This window comes from Herpailurus yagouaroundi, unplaced genomic scaffold, assembly GCF_014898765.1.
Source record: "Herpailurus yagouaroundi ecotype Mexico unplaced genomic scaffold, PumYag 139, whole genome shotgun sequence".
NCBI lineage: Eukaryota > Metazoa > Chordata > Mammalia > Carnivora > Felidae > Herpailurus > Herpailurus yagouaroundi.
In genome coordinates this window covers 22,455,325-22,478,135 of record NW_024412394.1, presented here as the reverse complement: position 1 = coordinate 22,478,135, position 22,811 = coordinate 22,455,325, and the positions used below count along the sequence as shown (strand labels likewise).

At 37.7% G+C, this 22,811-nt stretch overlaps 1 protein-coding gene across 22 annotated transcripts in view; it reads left to right on the top strand.

Moving 5' to 3' along the window:
* The window catches only part of DST (dystonin), a 510,899-nt gene that overhangs the window by 229,832 nt on the left and 258,256 nt on the right, over window positions 1–22,811 (top strand). For all 22 annotated transcript variants that reach the window (XM_040473816.1, XM_040473833.1, XM_040473814.1 and 19 more), the window contains one exon: window positions 9,607–9,668. In XM_040473816.1, the coding sequence (XP_040329750.1) occupies window positions 9,607–9,668 (62 nt within the window). The remainder of the gene's footprint in view (window positions 1–9,606; window positions 9,669–22,811) is intronic.

The window sequence follows — 22,811 nt, the reverse complement described above, 5'->3', positions numbered from 1 at the left end:
CATTCTCCCCAGACTTAAATTATTCTCTGATTGTAAGTTGCTTTCCTGAGGAAAGTTGAGGCCCTTAAAGTTGACATTACCTCTTTCCTCATTATTGTAGCACTGTGGGAGGCTTCTAGCATTTAAAAGAACTTGATATACTTGAATGGGAGTCATCTAGGTTTATTAGGGTTTGAAAGAAAAGATTTAGGTTTGTTACTGGTAGAAAACGTTATCAGAACCTACAAATTGTGTGTGTTACTTAGCTTAAACCTTCTCCCCTTATGCATGTACTTTAGTTGTGAGTCATAATCCCCAGGTATTACCTCAGCATTACTTGCCAGATATTTAGCTCCCATCTTATATTTTCAGCGGTGTTTTTGAGTTCCTAGCAAAAACCACCACAGCCAAACCTGAGCAGTCAAAATAGCCTTTTTAGAGTTATGTATTATTTAAGTGAATCTCTTGTCTGTACTGGGAGGTAAATTGTTTGATTAAATCACCATTCTTGATAGATCATGTAGATAAGAAATTAATCAACATACGATTAGTTTTTAGAACATGTTCTACTTTTTCACATTCCTTAAAATATAGGACCATTTTTATTAATTTAGAAAATAAGAAATATATTTTATTAACCATTATGTGCCAAGAGGAGAAGAGTTTATATAATGTGTATAATATGTTAAATTTAATGATAGAGAGTAAATTTGTTAGAGTTTGTGTTATAACATGACGATTCAATAAATTAATAAAATTTTGGAGTAGAGTTACAGAAATGCCTTAATCCCATATTCTGTAACGTGATATGGAAGCTGTCTATTCTTCAATGATGAAGATTTTTAATAATTCATGTTAATGTTTTTCTTGATGATTTAACATTAGGGTCCTAGATTATTAATTGGATAGGAATAATGTGGATATCACTAAGAAGTGATTTTTCTTTTTCCCATACTCTGTTTTCTTTTTGCTGGAGGCTTGGAAAAGCACTGCCGAAAAGGTGATACGAGTGCTAGACTTTGGTGCAGGGGTTCTGTTGTTTTCATTCACTTGTCCAAAGTTCACTGGCATAGCAGGGCTAGATTCCTCAGCACCCAGTCTATGACTGAGTTGTGTTCAGCACTTCCATTTGAAAGTTGACAGTATGTTGGGATAGTGGAAGCAACTCTGAAGGGAATCATAACACGTGGGTTTTAACACATAGCTGGCTTCTGTCTTGCTAATCTACTTGTCCTCCTTCAAGCTCCCTTTGATTGCCCTGGGCAGGGTTGGTCTTTCTCTCAGCTGTGCTTGCTTACATGGTGAGTGCCACATCATTTGCTCAGTTAGTATGTTCATCACATTGCCTTCATGCCAGGTGCCTTATCTAGATGATGTCCTCCAGAGAGCAAGGGCCAGTGCTGTCAGCATGGTGGTCCAAGTACCACTATGACACTGGGCTCATCATATGGCCCGATAGATGTTAGAATGAATGAGTAAATGAAAGATATATAGAATCTACATTTTAATCGTAAGGAGGACTAATAGGTTGCTCCTTTTTCTTTGGTCTTGCCTTATGTACTAGTAATTTAGGTTCATTCTGAACTCTTTAGTAATGGCAAGGTTGAAAGACATTTAAAACACCATTATGCTTCATTTGCTTATTGTATGCAAGGATTTATGTATGTAAATAATTACATATCATTATCTTGAACTCGATTGTGCTTTTTGAAAAAATTCCCATTATGGGCATATTTATTTGTTAAGTGCATAAAAACATTTTGGTGTCTACTGTGGGGTAGGCAAAGGTGAGTGAGGTATAGATGATACCCCAAAAGGGCCAACGGAAGAATTAATACATATTTTGTGAATGATTATGTTGGTTAACAATTATTGATAGCATTGGTCATAAGGAGAGTCATACCTAGAGATTTTACATTGAGAATTAGTGTTTTCATTTTCTCTGAATAAATATCCATAAGTGGAATAGCTAGATCATGGGGTAGTTCTATTTTTAAATTTTTTTGAGGTATCTCCATACTGTTTTCCATAATGGCTGTACCAATTTATATTCCCACCAGCAGAGCATGAGAGTTCCCTTTTCTCCACATTCCCTCCCACACTTGTTATTTCTTGTCTTTCTGATAACAGCCATTTTAAATAGCTGTGCAGTGATATCTTATTGTGGTTTTGATTTGCATTTCTCAGACAATTTGTGATGTTGAATGTCTTTTCATTTGCTTTTGGTTATCTGTGAATTCTACCAAACATTCAAAGATTTAATAGCTATTCTCAAATTATTTCTAAAAATTGAAGGGGAGGGAACATTTCCCAAACTGATTTTATAAGGCCAGCATTACATGGATACCAAAACGGAGATTAGGATACCACAAAAAAGAAAATTACAGGCCAATATCACTGATGAACTTAGATGCAAAATTGCTCAACAAAATATTAACAAACCGAATTCAACAGTACGTTAAAAGGATCATACATCATAATCAAGTGGGATTTATTCTGAGGATGCAAAGATGGTTCAACATTTGCAAATCAGTCTAAATGAGGGGTGTAAGGATGGCTCGGTTGAGTGTATGACTCTTGATTTCAGCTCAGGTCATGATCCCAGGGTCACAAGATCGAGCCCTGTGTTGGGCTCCATGCTGAGCGTAAAGGCTGCTTAAGATTCTCCCTCTCCCTTTCCCTCCACCTATCCCCCAACTCTCTCTCTCTCTCCAAAAAAAATCAAAATGGTACACTACATTAATAAAATGAAGGATAAAAATTACATTATCTCAATATTTGAGAAAAAGCATTTGACAGTTTTCAGCATCCATTATGATAAAAAGTAAAGTGGGTATAAAGGGAACATACCACAATATAATAAAGGCCACATATGCCAAACCCACAGCTAACATACTCAACAGTGAAAGCTGTATGGTCTTGGACTTTTGTTTGTTGGGACTGTTTTTGGTTACTGATTCAGTCATCTTACTGATAATTTTTCTATTCAGATTTTCTATTTCTTTATGATTCGTTCTTGGAAAATTGTATGTTTTTTGGGAATTTATCCATTGTAGGTTTAATTTGTTGGTATATAATTTGTTCATAGTAATCTCTTAATGATTCTTTGTATTTTCTTTGGTATCAGTTACAACTTCTCTTTCATTTCTAATTTTATTTATTTGAACTCTCTTTTTTTCTGGGTAAGTCTAGGTAAAGTTTGTCAACTTTATCTTTTTAAAGAGCCAGCTCTTAATTTCACTGATCTTTTTTATTGTGTTTTTGTTTTTGTTTTTTTTCAGTCTCTATTTTATGTATAGATGATCCCTGACATATTATGGTTCAATTTAGAATTTTTCAACTTTACTATAGTGTGAAAGTGATATGCATTCAGTAGGAACCATACTTTGAATTTTGGTCTTTTTCTTTAAAAAAAAAAACTTTTTTTTTAATGTTTATCTTTGAGAGAGAGAGAGAGAATATGAATGGGAGAGGAGCAGAGAGAGAGGGAGACACAGAATCTGAGGCAGGCTCCAGGCTCTGAGCTGTCAGCACAGAGTCCAATGCAGGGCTTGAACGCATGAACTGCAGGATCATGACCAGAGCTGAAGTCAGACCCTCAACTGACTGAGTCACTCTCTCAGTTTGGTCTTTTTCTGAGGTTGTGATAGGTGGTACAATACTCTTTCATGATGCTGGGCAGTGTCAGTTTCAGCTCTCAATCAGGCATGTGATCACAAAGGTAAACAACTGATATACTTAAAACCATTATGTTTCTTGTTTCAGTACAGTATTCAATAAATTACATGATGAATTGGCACTTACTATAAAATAGGCTTTGTGTTAGTTGATTTTGCCCAACAGGAGGCTAAGAAGTGTTCTGAGCATGTTTAAGGTAGGCTAAGCTAAGCTAAGCTTGGTGTTACATAGGTTTTGGCATAATATATACATAATCAACCTATGATATTTTCAATTTCTGATGGGGTTATCAGGATATAACCCCATTATAAGTTGAGGAAGTATTTTCCACTCTGATCTTTATTATTTTCTGCCTTCTAACTTTGGGCTTTGTTTGCTTTTAGTTTTTGGTTCCTTTAGGTGTAAAGTTAGATTATTTGAACTTTTCATTGTTTCTTGAGACAGGCCTATATTTCTGTGAACTTCCCTCTTAGAACTGCTTTTGCTATGGGGCGCCTGGGTGGCTCTGTCTGTTGAGTGTCTGACTTTGGCTCAGGTCATGATCTCGCAGTCTGTGAGTTTGAGCACCATGTCAGGCTCTGTGCTCACAGGCCTGGAGCCTGCTTCAGATTCTGTGTCTCCCTCTCTCTCTGTGCCTCCCCTGCTCATGCTCTTTCTCTGTCTCAAAAAAAACCAAAAAAACAAAAAAACAAAACAAACATTAAAAAAAAAACTGCTTTTGCTGTACCCCACACATTTTGGAATGTTGTATTTCCATTTTCTTTTGTCTCAAGGTATTTTTTGATTACCCCTTTGATTTATTTTTTAATTGACCTATTGGTTGGTAGCATGTTGTTTAAGCTCCATGTACTTATGGTTTTTCCACTTTTGTTCTTGTAATTAATTGCTAGTTTCATACCATTGTGGTCAAAGAAGATGCTTGACATGATTTTAATCTTAAGTTTATTGAGACTTGTTTTTTGGTCTAATATTTGATCTATCCTGGAGAATGTTCCATGTGTACTTCAGAAAAATGTGTATTCTGCTGCTTTTGGATAGAATATTCTGTATATATGTATTACATCTATCTGGTCTGCTGTATCAATTAAGGCCAGTGTTTCCTTATTAATTTTCTGTCTGGATGATCCATCCATTGATATTAGTGGGGTGTTAAAGTCCCATACTACTACTGTATTGCTTTCAATTTCTCCCTTTAGGTCTTGTTAATATTTGCTTTATATATTTAGATGCTTCTATGTTGGGTGCATAAATATTTTAAGTTTTACATCCTTTTGTCGGATGGACCTTTTATCATTATGTAATGTCCTTCTTTGTCTCTTATACAGTCTTTGTTTTAAAGTCTAGTTTATCTGATGTAAGTATAGCCATAGCAGCTTTTTTTTGTTTTTATTTGGATAGAGTATGTTTTCCATACCTTCACTTTCAGTTTGTGTGTGTCCTTAGATCTGAAGTGAGTCTCTTGTATGCAATGTATAGATAAGTCTTGTTTCTTAAATCCATTCAGCCACTCTGTGTCTTTTGATTGGAGAATTTAGCCCATTTACATTTAAATCTATAATTGATAGGTATGTACTTCCTGTCATTTTGTTCATTGTTTTCTGGCTATTTTTGTAGTTCCCCTGTATTCCTTTCATCTTTTGCTTTCTTACCTTGTAATTTGATGACTTTTGTTTAGTGTTATGTTTAGTTTCCTTTGTCATTATCTTTTGTGTATCCACTCTAGGTTTTTGCTTTGTGGTTACCATGAGGTTCAGCTATTTCATTCTTATATATAACAGTCTTATCAATTTTATGTTGATAGTAAAATTTGAGGACATTCTCAAAATTGTACCTTTTTACTTTCCCCCCACCCTCATGTTTTGTGTTCTTGATGCCATATTTTACATATTTGGTCCCTTAACTTGCTGTTGTAGTTATTGTTAATTTTACCACTTTTATCTTTTAACCTTCATACTAGATATATGAGTGGTAAATCCACTACCTTTATTATATATTTGCTTTCTCAGTGCAATTTTTACTTTCATATGTTTTCTTCTTGCTATTTAGTGCCTTTTCAGCTTGAAGAAGTTTCTTGGAAGGACAGTTCAGTGGTGATGAATACCTTTAGCCTTTGACTCTCTAGAAAACTCTTTGTCTCTTTGAATTCTGAACGATAAACTTGCTGGGTAGAGTATTCTTGGTTGGAAGTTTTTTCCTTTTTTCCTTTCTTTTGAATATATCATGCCACTCCCTTCTGGCCCACAATGTTTCTGCTGAAAAATCAGCTTATAGTCTTACGGGATTTCCCTTGTATGTAGCAAGTTGTCTTTATCTTGCTGCTTTTAAGATTCTATCTTTTTCTTTAACTTTTGACATTTTAATTATAATGTCTCTTGGAGTGGGTTTCTTTGGATTCATCTTGTTTGGGATTTTCTGTACTTCCTCGACCTGGATGTCTCCTTCCTTCCTTAGGTTAGGGAAATTTTCAGCCATTATTTCTTCAAAAAAGTCTTTTGCCCTTTTCTTTCTTTCTCTCTCTCCTCCTTCTGGGATTCCTATAATGTAAATGTTTCTGCTTGATGTTGTTTTATAGGTCCCTTAAGCTGTCTCCCCTTTAAAAATTATTTTTTTTTCTTTTTTGCTTTTGTGTTTGGGTGAGTTCCACTGCCCTGTTTTCCAGGTCACTGATCTCTTCTTCTGCTTCATCTAATTTGCTTTTGAACCCTCTGATGTGTTTTTTAGTTCAGTTGTTCTATTCATCAGCTCTATAACTTCTATTTGGTATATTCTTATATATATATGTTTTTATCTTTGTTGAAGTTCATCTGTTCTTCTCTCAAGTTCTGTATCTTAATGACCATTACTCAAACTTTTATCAGGTAAGTTACTTATCTCCATTTCATTAAGGTTTTTTCCTGGGGTCTTATCTTGTTCTTTTGCTTGGGAGATATTCCTCAGTTCCCTCATTTTGCTTGTCTCTCTGTGTTCATTTCTGTGTATTAGGCAAATCACCTACCTCTCCCAGTCTTGAAGGAGTGGTTTTGTATAGGCAATGAACTTTATCATTCAACCTTGCCCTACCTCTTGGTTGTCTCTCAAACCTTTGTGATTATTCAAGCAGCCTACTTTATTCTTGACAGGTCTCAGTTGTTGAGATTGTGCGAATTCCTCTCAGTGTTTCAAAGGGAGTAATCTCAGCCAGCATTTATTTTCCAGCTCATTGGAAACCAGACCCTGAGGCAGGTCTGGCATACCTTTTAAAGTATGCAAATATATACAGTCCTGTGGGACCACAGTCATAACTTCTGCTGGGCTTGCAGACCACATGATTTAGAGATGTCCTTTTGGCAACAGTTGCAAAACTCAGGGCTCCAGATAAGTGTATAAGCTCCTGTCTGGGAGGTACCAGTGAGCTGTAGCAAGGCAGAGGGAGAGTGCAGAGATGCGTCTTCCAGACTATATTGTCTGAGAACTCCTCTGTGGTTTACAGCCGTATGGTAAACCTGAAGCCTGCCCCTCTGGCTAATGCTCCAAGAACAGTAAATAGGCATTTTTCACAGGAAGACTGGGGGCGTGTTTCAGTCTAATATTTGTGCTTTGCCCTGGGGGTGGTAGCTTGCCAGAAACTATCTCTTCTGTTGTTTTAGTTTCATGGAGCCCAGCAATGCAGTCCACACTGGCCACCAGAGACAAGTGCTTAAGGGGTCACTCCTGTGTGCACTGTGTGTACCCACTGGCTTTGGCTGAGTCAAAGGGGAGCCTAGGGCTGGGGCTAGCCCCCAACCTTCAGCAGTGCTTTGGGGGAGCCTGGGGTGGTATAAGTCTGCCTGCCGGCTGAAGTGGAGCTGGGTCACAGGGCACTTGGCTGCCTCAGTTGGAAGAGCGACTCTTGATCTCAGAGTTGTGGTTTTGAGCCTCATGTTGGATGTAGAGATTACTAAAAAAAAAAAAAAAAAACTTAAAGAACTAAAGGGGGGGGTTGTGGGGGGGGGGGTAGCGGGAGGGGGGTACAGAGAAGTTGTGTGGGGGTTGGGCAAGCCCAGTAGGATGAGCAAGATGAGGGAGCCCAAAAATGGTGCCTGCCAATACTGGTGCTAGCAAACTGGTGTGAGAGTAAAAAAAATGACACTTAGTACCTCCATATCCAGAGAAATTTTCAGTATGCCCCTGCACCTCCAGCAGAAGCTTTAAGATGAGCTAATGAATCTTCTCATGTGGTCTAGGTGCATTTTTAAATCGCTACTTTTGTGCTGAGTGACTGGGTGAGTGAGTCCTTTAAGGGTAGACTTTCTCTGTTCCCCACAGCCTTTTGGGTCTCTTGGATATAAGCCCTGTTATTTTTTAAAGCCATATGTCTTGGGGGCACATTTCTCTGCTGCAGGTTCCAAAGGTTGTGATGTCTGATGTGGGACACAGGTATTTTGCCAGTCAGAGAGATGCTCCATATTTGTGAGATCTCTGCTGGTTGTGGGTCATTGCACCAGCGAAACTGTGTCTCTGCCTCTCCTACCTGTGTCAGTGTGGTGCTTTTGTCCTTTGTTGTAGAGGAGATGTTCAGCTAGTTTTCAGGTCCCTTTCAGAGGGAATTCATCCACATGTGGCTGTAGATTTGGTGTGTCAGTAAGAGAAGGTGAATTTAGGATGTTGCTACACAGCTATCTGAATCCAATCCCCTTAACAATGTCCATAAATACTTTTAATAAATAGAACAAATTTTTCTTTATTTATTTTTTATTTTTTTTATTTTTTTTTATTTTTTATTTTTCAACGTTTATTCATCCCTGGGACAGAGAGAGACAGAGCATGAACGGGGGAGGGGCAGAGAGAGAGGGAGACACAGAATCGGAAACAGGCTCCAGGCTCTGAGCCATCAGCCCAGAGCCCGACGCGGGGCTCGAACTCACAGACCGCGAGATCGTGACCTGGCTGAAGTCGGACGCCAACCGACTGCGCCACCCAGGCGCCCCTAGAACAAATTTTTCAAAGGCACTTCTGTTCCATTAAAATAGTTTAAGGACACTCAGGGATGAAGAATGAGGAGGAAGAGAGTGAGACATAGCCTACCCCTAGGGAAAGAATAGAGAGTTTCAAACTGTGGCAGAGAAGGAGAGAAGACCACCAAGGAAGAAGAAAGTACTATCCCAGATGCATAAAGGAGGAAGAATGGAAACGAGTATGTAGGGAATAGCTGCCTAGAACCAGGAAGGAAGAAGGTAGTGTAGTTTTGAATGTCAGTTCTGGGTGTTGGAAGATTATGGTTCTCTTTTGAAATAATTATTGAAGAACCACAATATTCGAGTGCTCTTTCTCTTTAAATCACAAGAAGCCATCCCTCACCCTTCTGTGTACCATGTCTGTGTTAACTAGGGTGTATCATACTGAGGATCTAGTTGGGGTATTCTTTTTTACCAAACAATTCAAAACTGGGAGTCTAGGAGAAAAGTAGTATGGTTAGTCATTAAACCAGAGTTTATTTCAGCCAACGGACCTGAATGTAATTATCACAGTTTTAAATATTTTGTTGAATATGCATAGTTTAACCTCTCTTAAATCTTGTTTTCCTCTTTTGTGAGATGGCAATGACACTACCTACTCTTCCCTCTTTTAGTTGGAAGACCAGATGGGATGTAATATGTGGTCAAGTGCTTTGTGAAGTTCAATGCAAGGGCTCACTTGAAGGTAGTAAGGTTTTTGTTACACAACTTCCTGGTTGTGGTAGTTGTGATGGAGTATATGCAACAGAATGCACAGAGGTGTTTGTTTAATGGAGTAGCACTGGCAAATACAACACTGGGCAGAGACCAATCTGACAGATGGATCTCTAACCTTCTTACAGATAGTTGTAAGTTGGCAAAATTTAACAGGAAAATTCAAATGTACTAACCGGTATTTTTTGAATACCTTTCATAATCACAGTTGAAGTCATAGTTTTTACCAACCTCATTTTATATCTTTTTTTCCCCCTTCCAGATGAACGGGACAAAGTTCAAAAGAAAACGTTTACAAAATGGATAAATCAGCATCTCATGAAGGTCAGTTTATTATTTTCACATCTTGGAATTGTTTTGCTTACTTTAATTTATTGTGCAGTAATGTATAACTCTGAAGCATTGCTTTTTTTTTTTTTTAATTTTTTTAATGTTTATTTTTCTTTGAGAGAGAGAGTGACACAGTGCAAGTGGGGGAGGGGCAGAGAGAGAAGGAGACACAGAATCTGAAGCAGGCTCCAGCCTCTGAGCTGTCAGCACAGAGCCCGATGCAGGGCTCAAACTCACAAACTGTGAGATCATGACCTGAGGCGAACTTAGATGCTTAACTGACTGAGCCACCCAGGCACCCCTAGCTTTTCTTTTTTTAAATTTTTTAAAATGTTTATTTATTTTTGAGAGGGAGAGAGAGACAGACAGACAGAGTGCGGGCGGGGGAGGAGCAGAGATAGAGGGAGACACAGAATCCGAAGCAGACTCCAGCCTCTGAGCTATAAGCACAGAGGTTCGAACTCACGAATACAAGATCATGAGCTGAGCCAAAGTTGGAGGCTTAACCACCTGAGCCACACAGGTGCCCCTGAAGCATAGCATTTCAATACCAACTTGAAAGTTTAAATTCTAGAGCATTTCACATGCATTTTAGGCATCTGTGATTATCTGGTGTGTGGCCTGTAGGTAATGATGAAGGTGAGAAAATAAGTACCCAGTGATCATAGTGCATTCTGTGATGTTAGGAAAACCTATTATTATCGGACTTAAAAAAAATCTCAGCAGTTTAAGAAGTATGTAAATATTTATGTGTTAGGGCATGGAAAAACTGTAATTCTCCAGTAAGATTTTTTCTCTCTCAAGATTCAGACCAGGTTCTGGCCTCAGATTTATGTGGATGGCAGACAGTTACTTATATGAGAATAAAGATGGATTGTAGAGACTGAAGTCTAGACTTATTTTTCTTCTTGTACTTAGTATGACATTGATATTGGCTTAATGTCTGTGTTTCTCTGTGTAGTAAATAGTTGTGGTTCTCAAATTAATATTTATTTGTGTGCTATGGGACACTTTGAGGATCTGATACAGGCTCTCTAGAAAAATACACATGCACACAAAATTTGCACACAGTTTCATGGAGTTATTGGATCCCACCCTATATATCTCAGCTAAAGCACCTGTGTAATTTCACAATGAACTATAAGTCACTTTTTCCCCCTCTTACAGACAGTCCTAAATTTGGAAACAGGTAATGTTTTAAGTGTGAGACTTAGAAAGAGTTCTCTCACAAAAAAAAAAAACACAAAAAAACCCACATTATTTTGAATGTGGTTACATTCTTAAAGCTACTGTACTAATCGTATTTAAAGCATCATGTAGCAAAGTAGTACCAATAATGTACTAGCATCTAATAGCCTTCTATAAAAGTGATTCTTATTTCAAGGGACATATCAAAATTACCTGAGGGATGTTGTAGTCCCCTCTGTCTCACTACCCATTGACAAAATTCTTGCCCCAAATTCTGATATGTCCTTCAGGGAGGCCATGTCACCCACTCTCCAATTGAGAATTTCTATAAAAAAAAAAAAGAGAGAGAGAGAATAAGTTCTCTTGTTGATGGGAGCTGAATCCTTTGATGTGTTGGCAAGAGATAAGAGGTTGAGACATTCTGCTTTATGATGGTTTTGTTAGGAAATACATTGTGAATACTAACAAAAGATACCAGCCGTGTACCTACCCTCTTTCAAGCTTTTGTCTAATCACACACAAAGTGTGAGTGGGACTCTTCCACAGGCTGGGGCATAGGTGGGCTGATTATGAGGTTAAGGGTATGGAACTTTGGAGCTGAAGACTGACAAGATTTCCCCATTTCTGAGGTGAATCCAAGGGAAGCAAAGTTTTTGATGAAGAGGTTCCCTTTTGGTGGCTGATGCCCTAGCAACCTTTGTAGCTGTGGCTGTGTAGGGGTGGGCATGTCAGTGGGCACAGAGGGTTGTCCTACATCTTCTGGAGCATAGCTGCTATACTTCCAGGTTGGTAATCACGTTATAACTGCTGGCAGTGGATGCCAAAGAGAAGTAGAAGTAGAAACACAGGCCCTATAGGAACCATAGCACGGGCCCTGGATAGGTATTTATTGAGAGTCTACTGTGTGCCAGGTGTGTTGGATTCGGCCATTCATTTTATAAGTAGTTCATAAATTGAATGGTTGAGTAAAAGGAGACTTCCATTGCTAAAAATGTCAAAATACCATTCGAGCTGCTAGAGGACAAAGGCTATATTATTTACTCCTAGGACCCATCGCAGTGTTTGGCAAGAGTATTCTCACTGTGTGTAATATATGTTGTATACATTAAATCATTTAATTCTTCTAGCAGCTGCCCAAGGTGGTTTAATTTAGTGATTATACACACATAGCCTTCAGAGTCAGACAGCAAAGGTTCAAAGCCTGATTTACCTGGAATATGTGACCTGGTTTTGTTTTGTTTTTTTAAATAAAATGACAGATCTCAAGATTTAAAGTTTACTTTTGCTGCAACACAGTAAGAATGGGGAAAATATGTTATTTTTATGTGCAGTAGCTATTAGATAGATGCCAATCCAACTGATGAGGGTTTCAGTCAGATTAGTTTATTTGTTTTTGTTTTTGTTTTTTGGAGTATGTTATAGGATCAGAATTTAAAATTAACTCTTATTAAATGAGAATTCATTTTAGGGAGTGGGGAAAGTCAGACTACATAGTCTTGGCTAACTACCACTGTCAGTTACTTACATTCTTGTTCTGATTTGGTCTAGTATCAGCTCAAAGTAGTCTTCCCTTATAATCTTAAGAATTGTGCACTGAGATTTCTGGCACAAAACTCAAATATGTGAGAACATAGTTTTTAATCTTTAATTCTTTTATGTCTGAAGTTATAGCTTTAACCTCAAGTGAAGAAAAATAATCCAATATCCTAAAACTTTTAGAGGCACCAGGCTGTTAAGGTTTGTTTTGTTGTTAGATAACCAGAGAAAGGGCAGCCTTCATGAGAACTTTTCCATGTTTCATTCAAGCAGTGGTTGAGGAATGTTGCACTATGTTGTCAGCCTCTTTTGACTCACTAAAAAAAAAGAAAAAAGAAAAAGGATGCTGGATGCTTTTGCTCTAGGTAGCCATTTGGTTGTAATCCAATTAGTGGGAAATATAAAATAAGTATAAATTTTAACTAAAAATTTTCACATTTGAAAGTAGTATTTTTTCTGTATTGATTTTTTTATATTCTTCACTTGAAATTTTGAACATCTTCAAGGGAGAAACAGAGAAAGGAGAGTAGCAGGTCCCATATATTTTTTGCCTTACATATTCCTCTTCAGTGAATGAGAAGTATGTTATTTATAGAGTTTGCAATAAAATGGGATCATGGGAAAGGAGGACCACGACAAAGCGGTCAATAAAGTAAAAATGGGTAAGGAGAGAAAAAACTGGGAATGAAATCATTTAGATAATTGAATAATTCTACATGCTGTCTTTATGTTTTGTCACTTTTAACTGTAGTCACAAGTAGTCCTTAAACCATGGGGAAGGGAGGAAAATTACAGGAAAGGGGGAATTATAGGAAAAAAAGAGAGAAGGAGAGGCGAGGGAGGTGGTTAAAGGGGGAAGAGAGGGCAGGAATGGCTGGCTTGTGCACTAGGAGTGCTCTCTCACAGCCCCAGAGTTGTGCCTCGGGATGGCTCTGTGGGGCCCAGGGTCTGGAGACCCTGCCCTTGGCTCAGCTGCCTGGGAGTGCTAATTCCAGCTAGGAATTATTCTCCATCTTCTGAAATAATTCTTACAAAGTTTGCCTTTTCTAAGTTATTGTTTTATTTATTTTAATTTATTTTATTTTACCCTGTTCTCTCCACCACACTTTTGCCTCCAGGGAGAACTGTCCTTGGGAGTTCTGCTTGTTTTGGCAGTGAGGTGATTGAGAGGTTTAGTCCCAGAACACACTTTCCTTTACTGAGTTTTTCTTCTCAGGTGATAATTTATATATTCTGGTAACTTAGAGCAAATTGTCTTTGAAAGAAGAATGTCTCCTTCAAAGTTGCTAGTCTGTGACATGTAAGCCAAAGATGGGAGGCAAGAGAGGTTAGACAGACAGGGGGTTGTGTCCAGGCTTTGCAGTTTATTATTTGTGTGACCTTAACCTTCTTAGGTTCTCATCTGTAAAATGGTGGCAGTGATAGATTAGTGTGAGGAGTTAAAGGACATAATCCATTTAAGCATAAAGCATGATAACTGGCACATTGTATAAGTTGCCTCTGGAACCCTTCTGCCTCCCTCATCCAAGTCCCTTTCCTTGCCTCAAGTACTTTCCCTTTTAGTTTATTCATTTTAGAAAAAGCTGGGGTTTAGGTTCAGAATCTGTTGAGGAGATAGATTGACCTATTGCCTTCTTGCCTTAGAGTCCTGCTGGGACACTGAAGAATTACTTATTTGAGGTAATCCTGTTAGCTGTACCTTCCTCTCCTCCCTATACCCTGTGCCCCAGTCATTTATGGGTTGATCTTGGGGCTCACAGTTCTTTTTTATTCCTCTCTTTCCTCTTCTCCCACACACTCTCCTCACAGAAAGGGAATCAGTGAAGACCCACCATACTTCTGAAAGGTTGGCCATTTTTATTCCTCAGTTGTGATTTCACTTAGATTCACAACTGGAGGGCATCTTCCACATCCTCCAGTTTTCTTCCTTCATTTACAGAAGGGAAAGCTTGCCACATCAACTTTTACTGGGAGAGCTGCACCAGAAGTCCTGGGATGAGAATACAAATTAGAATGAGGGTCTGTGTCCGGTGTTTGTTTTCCGTGTGCAGTGTGAGATGTTGCAGATCTGCCAGCAGGTCCCCCTTGGCTATGAGGTTGTGTTTACTTTTTTCTACCTATGGTTTTAACTACTTGTAATTACTCCCTGTGATTTAGGAAGTTATGGTTTATGCAGCTGCAAAATAGCATATGCCCAGTGCTTAGGGGATGATTCTGGCATGGTCAGTTTTTAAAAGTTTATATGACTGAGAAAGGTAAACACTGTAAAGTTTATAAATGATTGATTGAGTTACTATTATATCCATGTGTATAAACATTTTTTTTCCTTAAAATATTTGGTTAGGATTTTTTTTGGAGAAAAAAACCATATTAAAAATATAGCCTTGATTTATATTCATCATAGCTAAAATTACATTTTAAAGTAAATAGATTGCTTAATTAAAACTTCCATTTTCTGTGAACAAGATGACTCTAGCATTTTTCTAAATATATTTAAATTTTAGTGTTCTGGTATTTCAGTTGTAGGACTAAGCCTGTCCTTAAACTGATTGTTCTGGCAAGAGTGTTTTCCTTTTGAGTCATTATTTTTCAGAATACTTTTATTAAGGGGTGCGTGGGTACCTCAGTCGGTTGAGTGTCCGACTTCAGCTCAGGTCATGATCTCATACTCCGTGAGTTCGAGCCCCACGTCAGGCTCCATGCTGACAGCTCAGAGCCTGGAGCCTGCTTCAGATTCTGTGTCTCCTCCTCTCTCTGCCCCACCCCTGCTCATGCTCTGTCTCTCTCTCTGTCTCAAAAAAAAAAAAAAAAAAAAAAAAACATTAAAAAAAGAATACTTTTATTAAAATCCAGTTGACACATTTAAGTCTGTTTTCCTCTGTAAGTCTCTTCACACCCTGAGTAGACTGGATTGTTTACCTTGCAAATTGGATATTGAGGTAAACTACTGGTTTAGGTAACATTTATGTATTGTTCTTAGCATAATTTTAATTATAGTATTAAAAAACATGAGCTGGTTGTTATCAAAAATGTTTGTGATTCACTTAGCTAAATTTTACCCAGAGGGTTGTTCTAAAACATAAAATTGATGACAGTCTTCTATTACTTACAGTATTTTTTATGTCCATTTTACCTATGGAAGTTTATAAATTAGAGGATCTTCTATCACTTTTTAGTTTTTTTGTGATCACATGCAATTCTGTCTTGCTGTCTAGAGATCAACAAGACCATAGTATAAGAAATAGCACCTAAGGTTTAAATACCCGTGATTTAACTTTTGCCTTACTTTGGTGAAAACAAGAAACAATGAAGCCATTTTTTTGTTTGTTTATTGTTTATTTATTTATTTTTAGAGAGAGAGAATGCATGTGTATGTGTGCCTGTGAGATAGGGAGGGGCAGAGAGAGAGGGAGAGAGAAAATACCAAGCAGGCTCTGAGCTGTCAGTGCAGAGCCCAACCAGGAGCTTGATCTCATAATTTATGAGATCATGACCTGAGACAAAATAGTTGGATGCTTAACTGACTGATCCACCAAGAGGGCCCAATTTTCTGAAATACTTTAACAGTTATCAAAGATCAGAAGATTCTCTTTAATTGTTGACTTGGACCCAGAATTAGCATTTGAGCCATGGCTGAGAGGCTGCATTAAAGAGGAATAATTGAAGGGGCTGAACAATTTTTAGAACGTTGGAATCTGAAGAAGTCCTTACAAGGGGCTTTCCTTACCTTGGATCCATCTAACTGGTAGTTTATAGTAGAGATAGATTCCTCAGTACTGGTTAGCTATACTGTAAGTTTATTCCTTAACGTTGTATAATAGAATATTTGGTCTGAATTTTAATTTATTGATATATAAATGCATTTGGAGCGGAAGAGGCCCCGGGTTCCAATATTGCACCACACCCTATTTGGTATTAACCTGCTTGGTTGCCACATGGGAGACACCCAACTGACTATCTGATTTTTGTCTCTGTTCCATCATATCTTCGGAACTCTTCATTTACTCATAGCATGGATATTCTTTGCCTACATTTTAAAGTCAACGACTTCATGGCTACACTGAATCAGTTACACCATTCTTTATTTTCTGATTTGGTGGCTGGAAGGAAATGTAAATCCTCATGCTGAGAACATAGTGATAGCTTTCAGAGAATAGAGAAAAAGCTCTAATTTGCTCCGTGTTCTTGACCATCACATTCTTCTTGAGTGATTTTATATCTGTGGGCACAGATGAGATGGGAGAATATTTGAAGCATTGACTTCATAAAGGGTAATGATAAATACACCTTCTGAAAGTATAAGACAGTGCTTTGGTTCTTAGAATCTGTAAATAAGATATATTTTTTAAAGATCTTAGACTTATACGAGTGGTTCTTAAACTCTAGCTCCATCAGACTCACTTGGAGGGCTTGTTACAATAGATTACTGGGCCTTACCTGAGAGTTTCTGATTCACTAGACTGGGGATAAGGCCTAAAAATTTCCATTCTAACAAGTTCCAGGAATTTGTGTTTCTAATAAAATGCTGATGCTGGTAAGTTGGGGGCATATTTTGAGAACCCCTGTCATAGACAAATGGATAAATATTTCAATAACCATCAGTTTTATTATAACCAGCAAATATTCTAATATGGTTTAGAAAATAATAGCAATGTTTTCAAGTTTATTTATTTTGAAAGAGGGAAGGAGGGAGTGTGTGAGCCAGGGAGGGTCAGAGAAAGGGAAAATCCCAGCCAAGAGCGTGACGCGGAGCTTGATCTCATGAACCGTGAGATCATGACCTGAGCTAAAATCAAGAGTCGGATGCTTAACCAACTGAGCCACCCAGGTACCCCAATAGCTGTGTTTTTTTTGTATGCTAGGTACTTTACAATTTTAAGGCCAATATTTAATAATAGCTGCTAATAGTACTTGAGAGATAACCATGTGCCAGGATCTGTCACTCTCATGTCTTAGTGTATTTAATTCTCACAACTATTCTTATAGTCTGGCCTGATAATTTTTATCCCCATGTTATAGATGGTGAAACTGATGCACAGGGAATTTCCATAATTTTCCAAGGTCATGCACCTAGTAATTTTTTGGACTGTGTGGAAACTAAGGCTACGAGAGCTTATATAATTTTCCATAGGTTAGACAACAGTCTAAAGGGGAAGTGAAAAATGCATTCCAATCTGCCTCACTACAGATCTTTTGCTGTCTTGACTACACTGAATTCTTTTTTTTTTAAAGTTTTTTTTTTTTCAACGTTTATTTATTTTTGGGACAGAGAGAGACAGAGCATGAACGGGAGAGGGTCAGAGAGAGAGGGAGACTCAGAATCGGAAACAGGCTCCAGGCTCTGAGCCATCAGCCCAGATGGCGGGGCTCGAACTCACGGACCGCGAGATCGTGACCTGGCTGAAGTCGGACGCTTAACCGACTGCGCCACCCAGGCGCCCCTTGACTACACTGAATTCTTAAGGATGAATTTAGAGTTGCATGATTAAAGCTGAAAGAGAAGCTGAGCTTGACATTTGTCTGATTTCTTTACAAATATGACTTGACATTTAAATTATTTCTGTTGTGATATAAGAGATTAACAGTGTAGGTAGAGAGGAAGGTTTGAAAGCTTTTTGGGGAAATGTCTGGTTAAAGGCCCAATGTGTAGAATTGAGAAGTAAGTCAGGACTTACAAATGTGAAGAGATCGTTGATTTCAAGATAGTAAGAGATGTATGGAAGAGTATGAAATGGTTCCATGTAGATGAATATAGCTTGGGATTGAGAAATTCCGAATGTCTTCTCATCATGAAGAAGAATGATACCTTGGTGATAAATTCCTCATCAAGAAAAAAGTTCAGATTAACACTATGTTTACTTTCAACTTGGCTGTAACTTTAGTATAATAAGAGCTGCATTTGAAATACAGTTTAGGAACTATTCTGTTTTCATGCAACTATTTTATTTTTTTAAGTAAGCTCTATGCCCATTGTGGGGCTTGAACTCAGGACCCTGAGATCAAGAGTCACGTGTTCTTCCAGTGGAGCCAACCAGGTGCCCCCATTGAGCTATTTTGTTGGAGATAGTAAGTATCTCCATATGTGTCAAACCATTAAACATTTAAACCATTAAAGTTAGGCAGGGCAGCATAGGATAAAGTGTGCCAGGAGTGGCAAAGTGTAAGGGTTTTAAGAGATTAGATATGGGAGGCTTGGGGTGCCTCTGAGTAGTCAGAGACTGTGTCAGGAGGAGGAAATGGACTTAAGCTGGGTGCAGAGGAGAGGGAGGCGGGGGCGGGGGAGCACAGTGCCTGTGAGGTAGTGGATTGCTAGGATTTGCTGGAAGGAGATCAGATTGGATAGTAAATAATGAAGCCAGGTAAGAAACAGATGTGAATGGTTAGCCAACAATGTTGGAAGTTTTTGAGGACAAGAGTGTCATAATGTAACTGGCATTTTAGGGAGAATCTTGCATTTCATACACAGGCTTTAAGGAAGTAAGTGTGGCTATTGTGAATTTTATGACATGATTGACTGTGTGTTCACATAATAACTCCAGATTGTAATGAGCATACAGAGAGATGACTACTGGCTTACCCCAGGGGACTCTTAATTTAATAAATCTGCTTTGTAGCAGATAGTTGAAGTCAAAGAAGGCCCGCTGTTCAGACCTGTAGAGGGGAAGAATACCCAGTGTAATAGATCAAGAAAGCTAGATCTCTAGTCTTATCAAAAAGACAAAATTTGACAGTGAAAGATGTAAAGTTCTGTTTCAAAGATTGACATGTTCATCTGTATGATACAGAAGGTCTGGTATAGAAGTAATTCATGTGACAAGACCTAGGGGGGTTGTTGACCTCAGATTTATAACAGTGGTGTACCTGAATGCAGTCTTAATAGAATTAGGCTGTCTTAATAGAGCTGAGAGTATATAGCTCTTTTGTACTGTTTGCTGATTGGGCCATATCTAGGGTATTTTTTGTTTAGTTCATGGCAGTGCATTTTAAGAGACAGTAAAAGGGAAAGTCTATAAGGAGGAAGTCATGATGTTGACGGCATGGAAACCATCTCTTGGAGGAGGAATGATAGAAACAATGGGGAAGTTAGTTTTGAGAAGACAGGATCAGGAGAAATGTGATGGGTGTTTTCAGATATTGGTAGAACAGTCCTATAAGAAAGAGTACAGTTTTCGTTTTTTTTTAATCTAAAAAGAGGATAGCTGGATAATTTCAGATTTGAAGATTTTAAACTGGGTGTAAAAAAGTATCTGCAAACGGCCTCAGTGCCTAGTAATAGATAGTCAAGAAAGTGTTTTGATCTCAGGGTATATTTTTATAGTTTCCTATGGCTGCTCTAACATGTTACACAAACTTGGTGACATAACAATATAACCTATTCCCTCACAGTTCTGGTGGTTAGAAGCCTGAAATCAGTTTAACTGGGCTGAAATCGAGGCGCTAACAAAGCCGTGCTCCCTTCAGAGGCTCTAGGGGAGAATCTGTTCTTTGCTTCTTTCAGCTTCTACTGGTTGCTGGCATTCCCTGTCTTGTGGTCACATTATTCTCATCTGCCTCTGTGGTCACATTGCCTCCTTCTGTTCAGTGTTATCCTCTTTGCCTCTCTTTGCATAAGGACACTTAGAGTTAGGACCCACTGGGATAATCCAGGATCACCTCCCCATCACAAAATTCTTAGCACATTTGTACAGACTCATCTCCAAATAAGGCAACATTCACAGTTTCCAGGGATTAGGACCTGGTTTCTTTCGGGTCCCCACTCAGCCTAATGCATGTATGGACAACTCTAACTCTCTGATGTGCAGTTAGCCATGGTTTCACTCCCTAGCCAGTAATAAATTTCCACCAGAATCTCATGGGGATTTAGTTAGAGTCTATCAGAGATGGATTAGAAATGATTAGTATTTTGGTTGGAAGTTGAACTAGGTGGTATCTAATATCCTTTTCAAGACCAGGAAGACATATTCAAATGACTTAGATGACAGGTTATGTGAAGTACTAATTAATAGTGATAGATCAGATATTTATTTTTATATTTTTAAGCTATTTGTTTGGAAATAATTTTACATTTTAAAAAGTTGCAAAAATAAAAATAGGACAATGATCACTGTAAGCTGTTTACTCAGACTGACCTCTTACTAACATTTACCCTCTTTGCTGTATCATTCCCCAGACATTGTGCATATGTGTGTATGTATGTAAGTGTATATCTATACTTTTAAAACCTGAACAGTTTGAAGGTAATTTATATAGACCATGGCCCTTTGCCCCTAAATATTTAAGTATCCATTTCCCAAGAATAGGCGTATTCTCTTTCATGGTTATCAACTTCTTACATTTACATTGGTATGATACTTTAATATATTGTTTACATGCAAGTTTTGTTGCTTGATCTTTTTGCACCATTTTCCTTCCTGGGTAGGATCCACTTCATGGTTAGGTATTGAATTAATGAATGAACAAATTAATTAATTAATCCATCCCTCTGCAAATATTTATTACTTATTTATTTTTATTTAAATTCAAGTTAGTTAACATATAGTGTAGTCTTGGCTTCAAGAGTAGAATCCAGTGATTCATCTCTTACATATGACACCCACTGCTCATTCCAACAAGTGCCCTCCTTAATGCCCATCACCCGTTTCCCCACCCACCTCCCTTCCAGCAACCCTCAGTTTGTTCTCTGTATTTTAGAGTCTCTTATGGTTTGCTTCCCTCTCTGTTTTTATCTTATTTTTCCTTCTCTTCCCTTATGTTCCTCTGTCTTGTTTCTTAAATTCCACATCTGAGTGAAATCGTATGATATGTATCTTTCTTGGACTGACTAATTTCACTCAGTGTGATATCCTCTAGTTCCATCCACATTGTTGCAAATGGCAAGATTTCATTCTTTTCATTGCCAAGTAGTATTCTATTATATATACGTATATATATATGTGTATATATATATATATATATATATGTATATATACACATATATGTATATATGTGTGTATATATATATGTATATATACACATATATGTATATATGTGTGTATATATATACGTATATATATGTGTGTATATATATACACACACACACACCACATATACTATATATATCTATATCTATATCTATATATATATAGATATATAGATACATACACACACACACCCACCACATCTTCTTTATCCATTCATCAGTTGATGGACATTTGGGATCTTTCCATATTTTGGCTATTGTTAATAGTGCTGCTGTAAACACTGGGATGCATGTGCCCCTTTGAATCAGCATTTTTGTATCCTTTGGATAAATACCTAGTAGTAGTTAAATCATCAGATGTTGGCAAGGATACAGAGAAAGGGTAACCTTTTTGCACTGTTGGTAGGAATGCAAACTGGTGCAGCCACTCTGGAAAACAGTATGGAGGTTCCTCAAAAAATTAAAAATTGAACTACCCTAGGTACTGCATTTAGTTGGCATGTCTCATTAATCTGTTCTGGGAACAGTTGTATAGCCATTTTACAGACTTCTATGACATGAACATTTTTGAAGAATACAGAACAGTGGTTTATTGGGATAAAATGGAAGATGAAGTAATAGCAAAATGCCTTTTGAACTTAAAGTTGCTTTATGACAAGAAGACAAACTTTTTTCCTGTGAGAGTCATTTAAACACTTACAAGTGATTTTAGTGTTTGTCGAGAATATAGTAGACTACCTTTTCAAATTAAGGACACCAAATTTTACTCAGTAATTTCATCAGATGATTTGAATTCTATCTTGTGATCAATAGCAATTTTCCTTCTTTTTGACTTCTTTATTCATTATTATCATTATTCTGTCACCATCGCTACCTTTTATTGAATGCTTACCATGTGCCAGATCCTGGACTGGATACATAACATACATGATCTGATTTAATCCTTGTTTTTACCAGTGAGGAAACAGGGGCTCGGGGAGGCTAAGTTATCCACCCAGCATGAAGTAGGTAGGATGTGTCAGGACTGAGCTTTTTAGTCTGTCTCTACAGAAAAACTTTGTCCGACCACTACATCATGCCACAACAGAATGACACAAAATTAAGGAATGATTAAGAAGAACTGAAGATAGAGAAGTAAGGGAAAAAAGCAATATGTTGCGATACATTGCACTTTACTTGGTTCTGATTTCTCTCAGCCATATCCCTATATACTTTAAGTCTTTGCTATTATGGCTTGGCCTCTTCACATGACCATAAATTTTTATTTGCATTCTTCCCTAATCAATATACTTTACAAGAATTTGGAGATATAGATAAAATTGTACAAAGAAGCCAAGCAGCATTCCTGAAAGTAGTTGTTTTACTTGGAGGAAGGGTATTGACTCAGGCATTTTTGAAGAAGAAAAAAATTACACTTTGATTAGTGGAGCTAACATTCTTTTTTTTTTTTTTTA